Source organism: Gossypium hirsutum, chromosome A09 (assembly GCF_007990345.1).
Source record: "Gossypium hirsutum isolate 1008001.06 chromosome A09, Gossypium_hirsutum_v2.1, whole genome shotgun sequence".
Taxonomy (NCBI): Eukaryota; Viridiplantae; Streptophyta; class Magnoliopsida; order Malvales; family Malvaceae; genus Gossypium; species Gossypium hirsutum.
The window spans coordinates 15,684,498-15,705,419 of record NC_053432.1 but is presented as its reverse complement, the minus strand read 5'-3'; the positions used below and the strand labels follow the sequence as shown (position 1 = coordinate 15,705,419).

Genomic DNA, 20,922 nt, shown 5'->3' with positions numbered 1-20,922 from the left:
AAAAATATAAACTATTATAATTTATTGAAAATATGGAAAAATGATAAAAGCTTACAAAATACTTTTAATATAGTATGAAAAATATGAACGTATTATAAAAATTTTAGAAATTAAAGAAAAATTATTAAAAATTATAAAAACTATAAAAAAAAGTTATACATAATCATATAAAAATTATTAAAATGATAAAAAATTAAAAATTACAAAAAAAAAACTATTATAATAATTGTAGACAATTTTTGTTATTTTGAAAGATTTGGAGATTTTTTATTTTGATAAAAATGAAATGAGGAGTTTGAAGTGTGATAGTGTTTGGTCTTGTATGGGTGCCGATTAAGGTGTTTGAGTGGCGATGAGTCTAATATTTGGTGGTTTAAGGTAAAAATTGAATAATACTTTTGATTGAGAAGAGGTGATATAAGAAAAGTTGATAAGCATGGACTAAGATATGATATAGAGCAGTGATGGAAAAAAAATGAATATTAATTTTTATTAAAAAATTACTAAAATATTTTAAAAATATTACTCTTTTTATAAATACATAGATTTTGTTATGAGTATGTTATTGAGTGGATGTCCATCAAGATCAAGATAAGTTTTGATGTACTTTAAATTCTAATAGTCATTACAAGTAGATCTCTACTTCATTTTTATTTCTTATGCCTATATATAGAGTTTTTGGAGAAGCATTGTAAATATTCAGATTGATCAATAAAATACGCTCTCTCTTTGCTCTCCAATTCTCTTTGTTCTTTATTCTTTGTTTTTTATTTTATAACACGTTATTAGCACGATTCTCTTTTATTTTATATTACGGTCACTCTAAATTTGTTGCTTAAGCTATTATTGATTGCCTTCTAGAGCTATTACTATTTCAGTCTTCAATTGGGGCCTACACACTATGGATAATCATGATGAAAAGAAATTTATATAATCCTTAGATGGTATGTTTCTCTCCTTTTTTGATTGATTTTTCATAAAATAATTTTATAAAAAATATTATTACTTTAAGATTTCTTTTAAAATAAGACTGTTTTATTGAATTATAGTATGTATGATATTTGGATGATTAAAATTTTTCATAATTAAATTATTGTTATTAAATATGCTTGAAATTATTGTATTATATCTTTCAAATTGAATTTATAATTATTTGATTAGAGCATCATAAGATTTTATAACATATATGTGGTGTTGAAATTTAGTACAACGTGTATCGGATAATTTTCGAGTATCATACACGAAAATTTTGATTTTGTTTATTAAATGAATTTTTACTATTAGATTATTACGAAAACATAGTTGTTTTACTACTTGTAATAGTGCTCGTGATAATAGCTAGGGTGATAACAATGATGTTAAAGAATCTCAGGTATATTTTACTATAATTTATTTATTATATCATATTTATTATAATTATAGACTAATCATGACAACATGAATAGATAGATTTTGATTTGAAATTCACGTGTGTTTGCGATGGTGATTATGAAATAAAGAATCTATTAGGACATTTATAAGTTCATCCTAGAAAATCTATTGCATTCCTCGAAGTGAATGTAAGCATAAAAGAAAATAACAACCAATATTATTCCAATATTTTGTAGTACAAAATTAGTCGACGTATGGTTCAATTTGTGTGCTGACGTCATAAATAGAGAGTTACATGGCCTGAGGACGCGGGCGTGTCAAAGACACACTGGCGTGTGACTCTGTTTTAATGGTAAAATATTCTATGTTTTTCCATAACTTTTCAAAGTTCTCAATTTAGTCCCGAAACCTTTCTAAAGTATGTTTTGGGCTTCGTAGACCCAAATAAGAGACCATGTGCATGTGAATGAATGTTTTGAAATAAAAATAAAATTTTATAACCCGTATTTTAGTTGGATGTTTGTATGTTTGTCCGGTAATGCCTCGTACCCTATCCCGATCTCGGGTACGGATAAGGGGTGTTACATTAATACGCATCAGGGCTAGCGTATATGCAGTACAGTGTAATGCAGTAATTTACTGTATAGACATGTTGCAGTTTAAATTGCCAGATCAGATAATGGTAAGCAGTAAAGCTAACGTACATGCGATACAGTGCGGTAAACCGTTGTACAAATAGGTTGTAGTAAAACTGCCATATCAGAACAGAATCAGTCTTCCTTATCATCACAACCAACCCCAAAATACTTTATGCAAGTTCATGTATGCTTACAATCTCATAGAAATAATGAACACATTGACAGATAGTCAGACAGAAATAAATATGCATACACACCTAGCTAACCGGGTTCAGGATCAGTCATCTCACACTGTAGTCATAAACAACACATAAGCAGATCACATGGTCACAGATACAGAGACTTAAATGCTCTCACTAAAGTCTAGCCAAGGGTCGGAATACACAGACACATTTTCAAATCAAAACATACACAAACTAAAATTTGGTGTGCTCCGGCCGTGTAGAAAAACCTAGGTTGTGTGGGGGTCAGAATGCCCGTGTGGAGGGAGGCACACAGCCGTGTGAACAGGCTGTATAACTCATTTTCCAATTGTGCTAAAATAGCGAACATGCTAACACGGCCGTATGAGGGTCTCATATGCCTGTGTGCCCACCAGATATGGCATTGTAGGATCCCTAAATCCCGAAATTAGCCACACAACCGTGTGGCACCAACTCACCCAAACCCTAATTCCCAAACACACACACCCATGTGCTCAAGGGATACTGCCGTGTGGAAATTGACAAAAATCCCCAAATCGGCCACATGATTGTGTGGCCAGGCCGTGTGGCAGCAAATCTTACTCGAAAATTCTAATTCCTAATTTCACATGGCCGTGTGAACCGGCACACGCCCGCGTGGCCATAAAAAACCTGCAAATAGCCTAATAATCAAGTTTTTCAGTCATTAAATCGACCTCCAATCATGACATCTCGTAAACCAACCATAACACATGAAATTTCAAGAGATTATAGACGACACGAGCCTTAATTTCTCATTTACCAAAACACAGAAAAAGTTTGTTGAATTCCTCAATATGTCAATAATTTGCAAATATATAAAAAGAGGTTCGAATCCCACATCTGATTCGTAATCGGAGACGCTAGACACTGACTCGACAACAAAGGAGCGAAATTCTTGAAATCAGCCGGCAAAACCATTTTTGAAAACTTCTTAAAAAAATAAAGAAGAACAAAAGGAAAAGAAATAGAGAGAAAGAAAAAATCATATATTTTAAATTAAAACAAAACAAACAAAATGAAATAAAAATATTCCTCCAAAACGAACACACAAGGACTCGAACCCGGAACCTAGAGAAAAATTAACTCACAACAAACTACCAGACCAACAGGCCCATTCTGCCACTTAAACGCGCAACTAAACACAATAGCACACCTCTCATTGTAACCCTTATCACAAAACTCAAAACTTCTAGCCCCAAAATTCAGGGAGTTACATGAATCCTCAAAGAAAGTCGAGAATATATATTAATTACAAGTTTTTTTTTGTACTATTAGATGTTTTGAATGTATTAGAGATTCAATTATGACATGATTTGTGATTACACTTTTGATTTGATAGTTTTCCCGACATTAAGGGGAGAGAAATAATAACTTGTAATGAGTTACGGGGAGAGTAATTTGAACTAGAAGTTCAACAAGGATAACTCATTACAAGTTAACTGTTAGATGTATTTACAAACTTAATGAGAATAACCAAGTCTTATATACCATCTAATATTTTAATTTGAATTAAAGTCCCAGTAGTACAATCAATTAGAATAAATAATAAATTAGTTGGTTCCAAAGATGAAAATTCTTCTAGATGGTCATATAGTGGAGGCGGGTGCTCCAGAAGAGACTTAAGACATAACTAATAAGTAAAACTCCAAAAGAGATTCAGGTACCTGAAATTAAAGAATAAAATAATAAAAATAAGATATCTCGATAAGTTATGTCAATTGGAGAAAATGTGGAACCGAATAATAAAAGTGGCCGACAATGATTTTGTGTAATAACCCAAACTTGGCCTGGACGTTATGGCCGAATCTGGTGATATCAAATGAGAGTGTTTTTGAAACCATATTGACCTTAAACTCATTCCAATTATTAACTTGTACTTAGTCCAGGAAAACGCGTTCTAATTGATTTGATTTAAAACATTGCTTTTACGCGGAAGCTTGTAAACCATTTTCGTATGCGTGGTAGTTTTGTAAGACATTCGGTCCTTTTGAAAACCCAAGTTTTCCTACTACTAGTAGTAAAAATCGTAAGACATTTCACAATCCCAATTTAAGTAAAAATCCGTAAAGGCTTTAATTACATCAAATTTTCCCCAAATATAAATTTAATCATAAGTAAACAAAAAATAGTCCAAGGGGAAAAACCGTGTGGCCACTCTTGAGTCCTCCGTTGCGCCGACCCGTCAAGTCTGGGGATTACCTACATAGATTAAACAGAAAAAGGGTGAGTTTTCACAAACTCAGTGTGTAATACCCACAAAAAATATACACAACAGCAAAAACCAATCATATATCCAAATATCGGGTAATTTGGGCCGAACCCTTTACAGAACCAGAGTGAACATTAGTCCTCTCAGATACAAAATCAGATACGAACTGGGACTTAGCCTATCTCAGATAAATCATGCATAATAGAGCAGAATAATGGAGTCCTACCCATCAGCCTCTGCACACCAACTCCATCCAACCCTACACACCTTGTCGGGATAAAATCGACCAACCCATCCCTACACACCATGCTGTACCGAAATGCGGTACATAATAAGATAATTACAGCTGTGCTGCCAGATATCAGGCTTAGAAGCCTTTCAAAACACTTCCTCCATATACATTAACCCAACCCCGATGCAATGCAGCATACAATACATGACATGCAAGTATGCAATTAACAGATCATACATACAAATCGGTTTACATGCTAAGAGTAGCATGCTAGCGCACAAATATCACATAGTCAGATCACGTAATCAGGGGTCAAGTAACTCTTACCGACCTTACAGTAGGTCCCAGTCGACTTGGGCGACCCAAGTAACCTTTCAGAGTATTTCAGAAAAATGGGCTCACACGACCATGTGGCTTGCTTGTGTGGGCCCACAAGTCCATGTGGCCCATACGGCCCAAATTGGCCTTGGCTGTGTGGATCACACGGCTTGGCCCAAGATCCCACACTTTCGTGTGGTTCACTCGTGTGGGCCCACATGCTCGTGTAGCCCACAGGGCCTAATAGATCGAGCCTGTGTGTAGCACACGGCCTCACTGGCCATCACATGGCCATGTCATGCACCCGTGTCTGACGCGTACTGCCTGGCTCATCGATCACACGCCCATGTATTGCCACATGGCCTACCACACAGGCGACCACACCCCCGTGTAGCGTTGACAGTTTCATTTTTCAGCTTTTGCCGATTCTAATTTTTTGTGTTTTTAGGTACACACCTGGTTCAACTTCGATGCGTAAACACTTTCGAGCAAACCCAAACCTATAATTAAACACATTTTACTTAGTTAATCCCTTAAACCATTGAGTTGAATGAAAACCTCAAAACGGATTAGACACTTTTCGAGCATAAAACCTTTACCTTGTGAACCACGAACGCTTCCTACTACAATTTGGCATTAGAACAGCCTTTCACACCAGATTTTTGGCTGTCAGAACAATTAACAAAACAAAACCCAATTATCATCTTAAAAATCATAACTTCAAGGCACCAAAACCACTTACCGAAACTGCATCAACGCACTCCTCGATGCAAGAGAAAATCAATACTCAAGAATGGGAAAAGGACAAAAAGAAAAAGGGAGAAATTTTGGACAATATTGATAGAGAAAGATGGAGGAAGGAAACTTAAAAAATTTTTGGAGAAATAAAAATGAAAACTGATAACTTTCTCCCCAAATCCCTTGATTATCTCCACTACTCAGAATTTTGGTCCAATTGAAATTCTGACAGGTTATCGAACAAAAATAAACTCTCTTACTCGCACAGGGATTTGAACTCTAGACCCCCAATACACCAACACACATCCTAACCTCCAGACAAGCAGACCTATTCTGATTTGAAATTACAAATAGTTTAATACAAGTCGGCTGACTAGAAGTTAAGGCTTAATTCAGGAAAAAGCTAAAATTTGCCAAATAAAAGGCTTGAGCTTGGGACCTCTCACACACACCCAAAATACTGAACCACTGAAGCAGATACATTGTTTTCACAAACTTATAGAAACAAATTTATCAAATTTGGGGAGTTACAACTCTACCCCCTAAAAGAAAATTTCAGCCTTGAAATTTACCTGATCAGAACAGATGAGGATACTACTGATGCATCATATCCTTAGGCGCCCACGTAGCCTCCTCAGTGCTATGATTCTACCACAGCACCTTTACTAAGGGAATAGATTTCCTTCGTAGTACCTTAATGTCGTGATCTAAAATCTGAACCGGCTCTTCTTCAAACGTTAGATCTGGCCTAACTACAATCTCCTCCATAGGATCAATATATGTAGGATCAGAGTGGCAGCATTTCAGCATCGAGACGTGGAACACATCGTGAATACGGTCTAACTTTGGAGGTAGCTCCAACTGATAGGACACCGATTCCACACGTTTCAAAATGCGATAAGGTCCTATAAACTGAGGGCTCAGCTTGCCCTTGCGACCGAACTTCAGAGCTTTTTTCCATGGTGAGGCCTTGAGAAAAACTAAGTCCCCCACAAAGAACTCTATATCCTTCCTCTTCAAATCCTCATAGGACTTCTACCTGTAAGAAGCCGCCTTCAGGCGATCCCTGATTAATCTAACCTTATCTTCTGTTTTAGAAACCAATTCGGGACCCAGAACACATCGCTCACCCAATTCAGTACAAAATTAAAGGAGTGTGACATTTACGGCCATACAGTGCTTCGTAAGGTGCCATCTGTATACTAGATTGGTAGCTGTTATTGTAAGCAAACTCTGCTAATGGCAAGTACTCCTTCCAATTGCCTCGGAAGTCAATACTACAGCCCCTCAAAATGTCCTCCAGTATTTGAATCGCCCTCTCTGACTGACCATCTGTCTGAGGATGGAAAGCAATACTGAAGTCTAATATTGAACCTAGAGCCTCATGAATTTTCTTCCAAAACGAGACGTGAAACGCTGATCCCTATCAGAGATGATCGAGACAGGTACCTCGTGCAACCTCACTATTTCAGAAATATAGAGCTTGGCCAACTTTTATAGAGAAAAATCTGTCCTGACCAGAATGAAGTACGCAGATTTGGTCAATTGATCCATGATGACCCAGACAGAATCCTTCTTAGTGGGTGTTAGAGGCAACCCACTAACGAAATCCATCGTTACTCACTCTTATTTTCATAACGGTATATTAACCGGCTGCAACAAACTCGAAGGTAACTGATGCTCAGCCTTAACCTACTGACAAGTCAAGCAGCGAGCCACAAAGTCAGTAACTTCACGCTTCAAACCTGGCCACCAGTACAACTCTTGCAGATCTCGGTATATTGTATTCCCGCTGGGATACATAGCATAAGGACTAGTATGCTCTTCCCTCAGAACCGACTGTCTCAAGTCCTCATCATTTGGAACACAAATCTAACCACGAAAACACAATACCCATCCTTATTAATCACAAAATCCATAGTAACACACTCTCCACTTGACGAAAACGTAATTCAAGAGACTTATCCCCATCTGTTTATCTCTGATCTGATCAATCCATGTCGGTTTCACTTGAAGTTTAGCTAGCAGACTCCCATAATAGAAAAGATTCAGTCGAGAGAGCCTTCAGATCGGTCATAGCCCTACGGCTTAACGCATCGTCCACCACATTGGCCTTACCAAGATGGTACTCGATAGTGCAGTCGCAATCCTTAAGTAGTTCAACCCATCTATACTGCCTAAGATTTAACTCCTTCTGGGTGATGAGATATTTGAGGCTCTTATTATCAGTGTAAATAGTACACTTCTTACCATACAGGTAGTACCTCCAAATTTTCAGAGTGAAGACTACCGCTGCAAACTCCAGATCATGCGTCAAGTAGTTAGCCTCATGAGTTTTAAGTTGTCGAGACACATAAGAAACTACTTTCCATCTTGCATCAGAATAGAACCCAAACCTACATGTAATTCATCACTATAAACCACGAAGTCCCTACCAGGCTCAAGCTGTATCAGAATAGGAGCCTGAGTTAAAAAAGTCTTGAGCTTATCAAAGCTCTCCCGCTATACATCAGTCCAAACGAAAGGAACTCCCTTACATAGAAGCTTAGTCAATGGAGCTACGATCAAGGAGAACCCCTCTACGAATCATCGATAATATCCTGCTAGCCCCAAAAAGCTGCGAATTTTAGACACATTCTTCGGTTGTTTCCAACTCAACACAGCCTCAATCTTACGAGGATCAACACGAATCCCTTCAACCGAAACCGCATGTCCGAAAAATGTCACTTCCCAAAGCCAGAACTCTCAATTCCTGAACTTCGTATACAACTATTTCTCACGAAGAATCTGTAAAACCACTCTGAGATGCTCATCGTACTCGTCCTCAGACTTAGAATACACCTTAGAATACACCAAAATGTCATTGATAAAAACCACCACAAGTTGGTCCAGATAAGGCTGAAACACATGGTTCATCAAGTCCATAAATGCTGCTGGTGCATTAGTTAACCCAAAGGGCATAACTAGGAACTCGTAATGTCCATATCGAGTCCTAAATGCTATTTTATACAAGTCAGCCTCCTTTACCCTCAACTGATGATACCCAGAACACAAGTCAATCTTGGAGAACACAAAAACCCCTCTAAACTGGTCGAATAAATCGTCAATCCTTGGAAGTGAGTACTTATTCTTAATTTTTAGCTTGTTCAACTGCCGATAGTCGATACATATCCGCATTGTCTCATCTTTCTTTTTTACAAATAGAACAGGTGCTCCCCACATAGACATACTAGGACAAATGAACCCACGGTCTAATAGCTCCTGAATCTGAGCCTTAGGTTCCGTCAGCTCTTTCGGTGCCATTCGATAAGGGGTGATAGACACCGGAGCTGTGCCAAGAATCAAATCAATCCAAACTCTACCTCACGGGTCGGAGGCAACCCTGATAGTTCCTCAGGAAACACATCTAGAAAATCCCTTACAGTATGGATATCCTTTACCATAGAGTCCTCAGAAGTGAAAATACTCACATAGGCCAAGAACCCCCCACACCCTTTTCTCACTAACCTTTATGCTGCCAAAACAGAAATCACATTTGTCAGATAGTCACGTTGTTCCCCAATCATCACTACCTCACTGTCCTCCTCAGTCTTTAAGACAATCCTTTTTGTCACACAATCCAGACTCACCCGGTGTTTAACCAGCCAGTGCATTCCCAAAATCAAATCAAACTTCCCAAACGGAAGCTCCATTAGATCAACCAGAAATATTGTCCTCTGGACCTCTAACGGAACGTCTCTAAACAATTTACTTACTTGAATGAACTGTCCCAACAAACTCACAATAGTTACCTCGCTAGAAGTACTCTCAACCAGAATGCTTAAGGTTTTAGACGCAGTACTAGCTATGTATAAGTGTGTAGATCCTATGTCTATTAGTGCAAGATGAGGTACATCAAATATTAGAAATGTACCCGTAATGATGTTCGGAGCATCTCGGTCCTCTAGGTAACGAGCAGCATAAACCAAAGCGGACTGCCTCGCCTCAGAGGACCAGCACCTTTGCCTGATACTCTCTGTCCTTGGCTCATGCCGTTACCATGCTGACCTGACCTCAGCCCCTAGATGGTTACTGAACTACTCTCGGCGGTTGTATAGTACTAGAACCCAGAGCTTGCACTTGATCAGTTCTCAATAGGCAATCCCGAACACAGTGCTCAGTCGACCTGTATCTCAAGTATGCCCCAGTAGTCTTCCAACACTTGCCCGGATGGCGTCTACCATAGTGCCCACACAGCGTCACCCCAATAGGTGCAACAGAAGGTTCAACTCTCACTGGCCCATCAGATCTGGCCTTTTTCTTAGGCCTCATTCCAGAACTCGAAGGCTCCAAATACCTCTTGTTCTTACCCCTCTCGCGATCTCTATTCTAGCGCTCCATGTGCTTAACATCTTCAGCAATCTTGGCCTTCTTGACCAAAACAACAAACTCATGCTCCCTCCGCGGAGCTATCAGCACCCTCAAGTTATCCCTAAGGCCATCCTTAAAATGGACACATCTCTTATATTCAGACGCCACCATGCCTCGCGCATAACGGCTCAGTCTCAGAAATTTAGCCTCATATTCGGCCACTGATCAATCTCCCTATGTCAGATTCAGAAACTCTCATCTCCTAGCATCAATATAACTGGCCCCCATGTAGTTGCCCTGGAAGTCTGTCTTAAAGAGATCCCACGTCAATCAGTCGGGCTGGATGCCCTCCTTAACCGTCAACCACCACTAGTATGCTTCATCGTGAAGCAGAGAAACATCCCCCTTAAACTTCTACTCAGCAGTAAAATCCAGGTCATCCATAATTCTTTCTGTAGCCTCCATCCAATACTTGGCCACGTTAAGGGCGACTCCAATGACACCCTTGAATAACTTAGCCCCATTGGACCCAAGTCGTTCTGTAACCGACCTACGACCCTTAGATCTAGTGTTGGGCCCAGCAACCCTCTCTATAATCCATAGTATGGCCTGGGACAGTGGGTCGTCCCTAGTCGCATGATCATGAGACCCAGACCTAATCTCTGTTGCAGGTGATATCGGCATCTCACTAGTATCCAGATTCAGAATAGTATCAAATGCCAAGGACTTAGTTTGAGCCCCTCCATGGCCTTTACCTCGGCCTCTAGTACCCTACCCATGAATACCACGTGTGCTCATCGTAAATGATTGCAATTTTCGTGATACGTAAGTTTTAAATATTTATAATTATTCGTTCTTGAAACTAACTATTATCGCGATGTAGGCAAGTGTACCTATCGAACAGTAGTATAGTTTTAGCAAGATTGGATTGTCGAACCCAAAGGAACTAAAAGTACTAGTAATGACTGTCTTTTTATTAACTAGCCTAAGAATAAGGTGGTTTTGTTTTAACTAACTAATTATCTAAACTAAGAATTCACAGAAAGTAGAATTGGAGGATTACTTTTGGGAAACAATTGAATTAAGACAATACCTAAAGAAAAATCCACCTAGACTTTACTTGTTATTTTGGCTCCGAATCGGACGATTTATTCATTTAACTTGTCCCGTAGAGATCCCTAAGTTATGTTATTATCCCTATTCAGGACTAATAACGTCTAATCCCTAGATTGAATAAGACTTTTCTCTAATTAACACCCTAGGGTTGCATTAACTTGATTTATGGATCCCCTTATTAGGTTTCACGCTAATCCGAAAAAATCTTGTCACCCTATGTCTAGGTGCGCAATCAACTCCGCTTAATTATGACAAATGTACTCTTAGACAGGGTCTATTCCTCCTCTGAATAAGAGCTTATCTTGAATCAGTATCCTGGGATATCAAAACAAGAATTAAGAACACATAATTAAGAACAAGTTAAATATTTATCATACAATTCAGAAAATAATAACAAGATTCGTCTTAGGTTTCATTCCCCTTAGGTATTTAGGGGATTTAGTTCATAACTAAAAAGGAAAACATCTCAGAAGAATAATGAATACAAAACATAAAGAAAACCCAAAACTCCTAAAGGGAAATTGAGGGGAGATCTTCAGTGTTGATGGTGACTCCGGCTTCTGAGATGGATCAATCAGCTTCCCTTGCACTGTTCCCTACCTCCTTGTCTCTGTGTCCCCTTACTTTCCTCCTCTAGGGTGTATTTATAGGCTTTAGAATGCCTAGAAGCCCTCAAAATTGGCCTTTTTTGAATTGGACTCAACTTGGGCTCGGCAGGGACACGCCTGTGTGAGTCGTGCTTTAAATCTGCCAAATTGACAGGGCCGTGTGGTCTGCCCATGTGAGGAGGTCCAAGCCGTGTTGAATTCATACTTTGGCCCATTTTTCTCTATTTTTGGCTCGTTTCTCGTTCCTTTCGCTCTCCTATGCTCTCCTAAGTATAAAACATGAAATTAAAACATTAGGAGCATCGAATTCACCAATTCTAATGGAAAATCATCCATAAAATGCATTAAGCATAGAGTAAAAATATGTATAAATTACGATTTATCAAATACCCCCACACTTGAGCATTTGCTTGTCCTCAAGCAAAATTCTCAACTCATATTCAAAATAAATTCTTCTCAACCTATAATTTCTATCGATAATATCTCAAAATAATCCATAGGTAATCATACATTGAGAATTCAATTAAAAGAACATCAAAGTTTCAATCATTCCAAGTTGAGCATTTTATCCTGAAAACATAGGTGTCTCCCCTCGTCTAAGTAATTACGTTGTATTCAAAATCTCACAGAGTTTTACATCCTCACTAAAGATTCACTCAAATCACTCGAGGTGTTTAAGGATAATAAATGAAGCACTCAATAGTCAATAATGGAAAGTCATTACCATAGGCTTGCATGAAAATCAAATCTCCACCACTATAATTTGAGATGATACATCAATCAAAAGGTCTTTAGGGGGTTGTAATGAGGCTTGGTTAGGGGGTGTGGTCACAAGCTGAAAGAAAAGGTTAGAATCGAGATTGACTTGAAAAATTTCCTAACTAGAAAAATAGCTAGTCATCAATTGCATACAACAGAGCTTTTCTCAAAATATGGTATTTAACTTCTTTAGCTCAGAAGATTACTACTATTAAGATGTATACATTTTTTTAAGAGCAAGTTAAATACAAAGTAGAATAAAACTTAGCTAAGCAACTATTTCAATTCCAATCTCGACAAAAAATATGGATCAAATTAATTTAGGGGATTTCAACAATAATGGGTTTAAGGGTAATACAAGAAATGGCTTGTTAGCTCAACGGGGTTCACTAAAGTTTAATCGTGGAGATAGGCTTTTCATGGCATGAGTGGGTTAATCCTAAGTGCCTTTCTCATTTTGACATATCAAATCAAATAGTGTGGTCTTGACATGCATAATTAAGCAAGTTCTAGAATAAAAATTCAATACTGACGCACTCAAAGCAATAATAACAGTGAGCATGAAAGAATTAATAGATGCTCAAAAGGCTCAAAAATCTCACAAAAATTATGGCTTTTTGATGTTTAGAACTTGTGAATTCCCACTCAAAGTAATACCTAAACTTTGGGGAAACAACCTAAAATTTTAAATTCTTAAAAATCAACTTAACATGCTTGATTCTCTAATGTCTTAAGGTTTAAACAATCAATGCATAAATGCCTATGTTTTAATTCAAGATATATCAATCAAAATCATAAATCAATCAAAATTTATCCTAAATACGATATGAAAGCTTTTCAAGAGAACAAGGCAGTCATTTAGGGATTTTTCTGATAGTGAAATAAATACCCCCCACACTTAAGATGTACATTGCCCTCAATGTACAAAGATATATATAAAAATATAAAAATAAGATAGGGAGAGAAGTGAAAATTCCTATATGATGAATTCCTCGAACTGGAGTTTTGGAGAGTAATCGGTGCGAGAGTGGAGGAGGATACTCCGACGGTGGTAGAGGTTCATTACTCCATAAGTCCTGTGCCAAAAGAATATTATATCTAGTGGTAGCTATGGTCGTGGTCAATCAGGATATGGTAGTCATGGAGAACCGTTCCTGGAGGAGTTTTTAGTTCCTATGCGATGATCAGCTTAGGAGCTCTATATAACTGTGATAAAATAATGAACTTTTTAGGGGATATTAGGAAGAATAATTACTTATAAAGAAATAAACAAAATTGATGATTAAAGAAAATAAAATTCTAACGTCTAATAAAAAATAAAAAGTAGTTTTAATAAAAATTGAAAACATAAAATAATAAACAAATGTTTTTAAACATCTTCATCGCTGGATGGTTCACGAGGTGGGACTGGCGATGAGATGTGGAGGTGTTGAAAAATCTGCTGTAGAGTAGAATCAATGTTGTCAAATCGTTGAAAACACTGCTGCTCGAATCGAGTGAGGCGCTCAGAGATGTCAGTATATGAAGCCGCCACATGTACTTGACGAGAGGGTGGTGGTGGCTGAGTTGGTGGGTCCTCGTGCTGTGGAGGGACATCATTAGGAATGTCCTCGTAGGCCTCCTCCTCGGTAGATTGGGCGAGACGATATTGAGAAGGGTAGGTTCCTCAGCGCTTTTCGATCATCCTCATTCTAAGCATGCTCGAGATGCCTTGTGGAGACATCTGGCCAATGAGGGTTACGGATTGTTCTTGGGCTGCGGTGCTGAGGAGCCCGAAGTGTCGAGCCAACCGAGTAACATAGAGGCCAATGGAGATGACCTCCTTCCTATGCCGCTCGTCTGGAGTTGAATCGCGAGGGCGATGAAATAGGAAAGGTTGATGACGTGCCCGTGCGACATACACCATAAAAATTAGGCATCGTGAGTGTTGACGACGCCAGTGCTCTCTCGCCTTCCTGTAATCGTGTGAGCCAAAATGGCTGTAGGTACCTCAGAGATGGAGGGAGAGCCGATGCCTTGAAGCGACTAGGATTGTAGGTGGCCTCACTTGGTACTAGTGTGTCCCAGCATCGTGAAGGAAAACGATGGATGTGGCGGTTGAGAGCATGTAAGTCATTCTCCTCCTTGAATTCCTCCGTATATAAACCTAGTGCAGTACCGAATTTTGGGATGCTGAGCTAGCGGATTAATCCACCTAGGTGAAATTGCATCGTGCCGGGATCATTTTAGTTCGTCATCACGCTCTGAAGATGAAATGTGGAGCATAATTCCATCGTAAGCTCGAGATACGTCAGCTCGATGATCCCAAAGAAAAGCTCCCAAGGGTATGTGGTTAGGAGGGCCCGAATCGCATTAGCCAACTGAACTTGTTCTATTGCAGCCCAGTTGATGCAGCGGCCCGCAATTAAAGGTCGGGCCCAGAGTATTTGGAAGAGTTCTTCTTGGGGCCCAATGGGGATCCTCAGGAAAGGGTGACGAACTTTCGCGGTAGGACCCGAGGAAGATGACGTTCCCTTCTTTTTCTTTGAAGTAGGGATAGCGGCCTTTTTACGCCGTGAAGACGACATTGTATACCTGCAAGTGGAAACATCAATTCGTCTTGATGAGTAGACAAGGAAAAAAATGTGACTAAATTCGAAAAGAAAAATGCATAAATATGTTCAGCCACAACTACTAAGTTTAACTAAAACAATAAGTTCAATGACCTATTTTTGTGACATTAGCATGGTGATAAACGTAAAAATGGCAAAGAATGGAATGCAACATACTATATGAATGAATAGAAATGTCAACACAAAAGGCATGATTATTTCAACTATCCTAACCATGAATATTCACTTCTAACTATTTAAATAGAGTAGAGAAATCATGTAATGAGTAAGAATTTGGACATGAAAAAGATGATAACTTGTTCTATAAATGAAATTTGTGTGATAGAAAGATGAAAATAACATGAAAAATAAAGATTACTATGATAAATAACTTTATAAATCAGTGAAATAAAAGAGAAAGGAGTAAACAAAAGCTAAAGGAAAGAGATTGGGCGTTAAGAATGAAGTTGGGAGCGGCGCACGGGCGTGGCAGGAAGGGCGTGTGGACTTGCAGCGGCTAGGGTTAGGGTTTTTTGGGTGAAGAAGACAATGAATAGTGCAACCTATTTATAGATTTTGGGGCACACGGCCAGGGAACACGCTCGTGTTCCTCAATTTCAGCCCTTGTGATTTACGAACTTTGAATTTGGGCGCGTCTGACAATTTCTCCACGCCCGTGTACCTTGGGCGTGTTGGTTCACACGGTCGTGTCGCATGGTTATGTCTGGTGTTGTTCACTTCTCCCACGCCCGTGTATGTAGGCCCATGCCCGTGTTAGTTTAACAGGTTCGGCCACGGGTACTAGACACGGGCGTGTCAAACGCCTGTGTTAATTTGACAGGTTCGGCCATGGTTTCAAGGCATAGGCGTGTTGCATGCCCGTGTTATTTTGGCAGGTTCGCCCACGACCATGTTGCACAGTCGTGGTAATTTATCGTAGCCCGTGTTGGGGAAATCTTTGTTCTGTTTTCACACGGCCCTCAGCACGCCCGTGTGCTTTGCCGTGTCTATGTGGTAAACCTATATTTAAGAGCTTCGTTAGTGAGTTAGGTGTTAAACACTAAAATTTAAAGAAGTTAATGCAGTTAGTGCTCGGGTTGCCTCCCGAGAAGCACTTATTTATGGTCTAAGCTCGACTTACCTCTCCATTGAATGGTCATGGGGGTTCGAGGAGTTTATACTCCTCATTCCTGCTATCATTCTCATCAAAATAAGGTTTTAGACGGGTGTTGTTTACTTTAAAAGTGCCGAACTTGGGATGACTTACCTCGACTGTACCAAATGGGAAAATGCTAAGTGCCGGAAGAGGAATTTCTTCATTCAGTGTGGTAGTGACAATGTGAGGATCTGCGGCATCTAATAAGACTTTAACTCCAGCCTTAAGTTGATGTGGGAATGTGTTGAGCTCGTTCTGGCGTAGTTCTGGTTTATCGTGTGTTCTTGGTTTATGTGTCCGCCATTCATCTAGCTCCTCGATTTGTAGCCTTCAATCTCCATGAACAGGTCCTCTGCTACTGCTTGAGAATGACTCATGTGCTTCCTTCAGACTCATTTCCTACAAAGTAGGTTGTACGATATTGTCAGTTTTAGTAGAATGGGTTAAACGATCACCTTCAATTTCTGATGTGTTGCCAGAATTGCGAGCTTGAATGGTGATTATTTCGTCTCCCACATGGAGTGTGAGTTGACCTGTGCCAACATCAAAAATCATTTTAGCAGTTGCTAAAAAGGGCCTTCTTAAAATCGAAGGAGTGTTGCTATCTTCCTCTATGTCTAAAACAATGAAGTCAACGGGAAATATAAATTTATCAATTTTAACTAGCACATCTTCAATAATACCCCTAGAAAATCTTATAGTTTTGTCTGCTAATTGAATACTCATCCTAGTCTGTTTGGGTTTCCCGAGACTTAATTGTTTGAACATTTTGTAGGGCATGACGTTAATACTAGCCCCCAAATAAGCTAATGCATTATTAACATCTAAACTACCAATTAAGCAAGGAATCGTAAAACTCTCTGGATCTTTTAGTTTGTTGGGTAGTTTATTTTGGAGAATAGCTGAGCAAACTGCGTTTAGCTCCACATGCAATGCCTCGTCCAACTTCCGCTTATTTGCTAAAAGCTCCTTTAAAAATTTCATTGCATTTGGCATCTATGATAGAGCTTCAATAAACGGTAAATTAATATGTAATTTTTTTAAGAGTTTAAGGAATTTACCAAATTGTTCATCTGAGCGGTCTTTCCTTGTCACGTTGGGGTATGGCACATGATGTTTATATTCGACATTCAATGATTTGTTTTTATTATGACCTACCTCACCTTGACCTCAGCTTACCACAGTTTCTTGCGTCGGTTTTGGCTCAGGCTCAACGAATCCTTCTTCATCTTGAACATTAATCGAGTTGAGCTGTTCCCTTGGGTTGGGTTCAGTATTACTTGGTAAGCTACCTTGTGGTCGTTCAGAGATTAGTTTAGAAAGCTGGCCTATCTGAGTTTCGAGCCCTTGGATTGACGCTTGTTGATTTTTAAGTGCTGTTTTGGTGTTCTGAAAACGGGTTTCTGACACCGAGATAAACTTTGTGAGCATCTCTTCAAGGTTCAATTTCTTTTTCTGTTAATAGGGTGGCTGTTGAAAACCCGGAGGATGTTGTGGTCTTTGATTTCCTTGACCGCCCCACGAGAAATTTAGGTGGTTCCTCCAACCTGCATTGTAAGTGTTACTATATGAATTGTTTTGAGATTGAGGATTATTACCCATGTAATTTAACTGCTCGTTATCCATGTTGTGGCCATAAGGTTGGTATTCTGCATGGCTTGTTCCACCTCCACTTGCTTCGAACTGCATTATTGGGTGAACCTGTGAAGAACTAAGAAAACCAACAATCTTTTTATTTAGAAGTTATACCTGGTTTGACAGCATAGTAATAGAATCGACATTATAAACGCCTGCTGTTTTAGTTGGATTAGTCCTCATGACTTGCCAATGATAGTTATTCAGTGACATCTCCTCTATAAACTCATAAGCATCTTCAGGTGTTTTATTATTGATGGTTCCCCCAGCAGCTGCGTCAATCATTTGTCGAGTCAAAGGATTCAAGCCATTATGGAATGTTTGAACCTGAAGCCAAAGCGGTAACCCATGGTGAGGGCACCTTCTCAAAAGGTCCTTGTATCTCTCCCATGCATCGTAGAGTGTTTCTAAGTCCATCTGCACAAATGAAGAGATATCATTATGTAATTTAGCCGTTTTAGCCGGCGAAAAATATTTTAGTAAAAATTTTTCGGTCATTTATTCCCAAATAGTAATTGACCCTCGTGGTAACGAGTTCAACCACTGTTTAGCTTTGTTCCTCAATGAAAAAGGAATAACCGAAGACGAATGGCATCATCAGAAACACCATTAATTTTAAATGTATCGCATAGTTCCAAAAAGTTTGCTAAGTGAGCATTGGGATCCTCTGCAACACCCTTTACTCGTATCTGTCGCTGGAACAGGGTACGAGGTATTAACAAATCATAGTACATACTATTTAATAAAACCGAGACAAAAATATGGCATGCAATTAGATCATGAATCATTATAACATATGCCTTTAACAATACTAGCCAATTTCAAAGGCTTCGTACAAAATAATCGGTCAGATACTATAATTAATATTTTAAACCTAGACAATTATGACACGTAACAAAATAACTAAGTCTACTATACATGCCATAATTCAAAATGTTCAGTTCAAATACCCAAAAGTATTGATAGCGTAGGCAGATCTTCAACGATCCTTGACTCCTGTGCAAGCTGGACGACACTATAAGACAAAAGAGAGAAAAGAAAGTAAGCTTATAGCTTAGTAAGCAAGTATATAAATAATGAATAAAGAATTTAATATGTTTACACAATAACTCAAGTGTATCTACTTTTTAATTTTACTATTTACTCCACTTTGGCCAAGCTATCTCTCCTGCGTCATATTCACTAAATAAATCATAAATTGAGTTAAAAAACTTGAAATTTAAATCCGTAAAATTTTTTTGAAACTAGACTCATATTACTTCTTACTAAAATTTTTCTAGAATTTTTGGTCCAGCCAATTAGTACAGTTTATTAGTTAAATTTTCCCTTGTTATACAGCTCGACTGATCTAACCTCTGTTCACTTCGAATTGAATTTCTCCTAGTAAACAATTCAAATATCCATGAAATCTATTTCATTTAAAACTAGAATCAATAAGGAATCTAGAAATATAAACTATATTTCTTAATTTGTTTTGTACAATTTTTACTTATTTTTCAAAGTTAGAACAGGGGATCACATAGTCATTCTGAGCGAGTCACACACAAATATAAATATCTAAAAATATAGAGTTCCTTTACTTGCTCTGTTTCTTTTACATGGGAATAGACTAATTAAGATTTAATTTCATATCTCATTCAGCCTCTAATTAAATTTCTACTATTTTTGGTGATTTTTCAAATTCACATTACTGTGACTATCCAAAACAGTATTATTGTTAATTCACTCTTTCACACTTTCTTTGTATTAACCTCATTTTAACATGCATATCACAATTCATTTTCACCACATTTCATACATCACAAGTATAGGTCCATGATTACAATGTCACCTTAAAACCATCCCGTTGAACAATTCGGATCAATCCTCGATACTTGATGGTTTCAGCACACAGCCCCGCCATCATATTTCATATAATTCGGCTCTCTTGTACACATGGTGAACACTTAGTAGCACCCACGTGACCTAGCCAATTTATCTCATAGCTCTCTTGTCTACATGGTGTCCTTCACTTGGAATCACACATGCGACCTAGCTACATTTATCTCTCTCGTAGCTCTCTTGTCTACATGGGAAACATCCTGTATCACACATGTGACCTAGCTACTACATAGTATCTCGTAGCTCTCTTGTACCCATGATGTGCACTCAGCACCATATATGTGACCTAGCTACGCTCCATCTATATTATTCAATCTTTCCGAATGTTCAACCGGGATTTTTCTCTCTATTACTTATTTCCATTCTTCCAATAGTCGATTTATGCTTCAAAATCAGCTAAAATATATATAATAGGCTGAAATATAAAAATGTAAATAAAGTTAATGTATTATTTACATACAAACTTACCTCGGTGCAAAATATGGAAATTTTGCAATTTAGTCCAAAACCTTTTCCTTCCCCCATTCGAGGTCGATTCCACGCCTTTCTTGATCTATAACAACACATTTAGCTCATTTAATACTCATACTATTTATTTCAATCCAAAAATCACATTATGGAAAAATTACATTTATGCCCCCTAACTTTTACGAAATTACAATTTTGCCCCTAGGCTCGGAAATTTAATTTCAGCCCTTATTCTTATGTTTTATGACATGATGATCATTTTTCTCTTCTATGACAACATCAAATTCTCACTCTAACATGCACTTATGAGCATTAGGTATTTTTACCAATTATACCGTTTTGCTCGTTTTCGCTAAAAATCGCTTAGAAAAGATCGTTCTCCTAACCTCAAACATTCATATTCTACCATAAAACATCAAAATACATGCATATCATTCATGGGTAAATTTTTAAACATAAACCCTAACTCGAAATAATGGTAGAAATAGGTAAACCAAGCTACGAAGATTTCAAAAATGTAAAGAACATTAAAAACGGGGCTGGAATGCACTTACTATTGAGCTTGAAAGCTTGAAACAAACCCTAGGTATGGAGAACATGCAAGTTTCGACCAAGCTAAATGAAGATG

The 20,922-nt window shown here is 38.3% G+C and overlaps 1 protein-coding gene and 1 non-coding gene across 2 annotated transcripts; one reads left to right on the top strand and one right to left on the bottom strand.

The window, feature by feature from the left end:
- Positions 1-9,239: 9,239 nt before the first annotated feature.
- Positions 9,240-10,041, bottom strand: LOC107889916 (uncharacterized). Its single transcript, XM_016814453.1, has 2 exons — positions 9,837-10,041; positions 9,240-9,745 (listed from the first exon to the last, which is right to left on the bottom strand). Exons 1-2 carry the CDS (start codon positions 10,039-10,041, stop codon positions 9,240-9,242), a joined length of 711 nt encoding a protein of 236 aa, XP_016669942.1.
- Positions 10,042-18,288: 8,247 nt separating this feature from the next.
- Positions 18,289-18,394, top strand: LOC121206783 (small nucleolar RNA R71). The gene has a single exon (XR_005901955.1). It is a non-coding gene; the product is annotated as a small nucleolar RNA R71 (small nucleolar RNA).
- Positions 18,395-20,922: the final 2,528 nt, after the last annotated feature.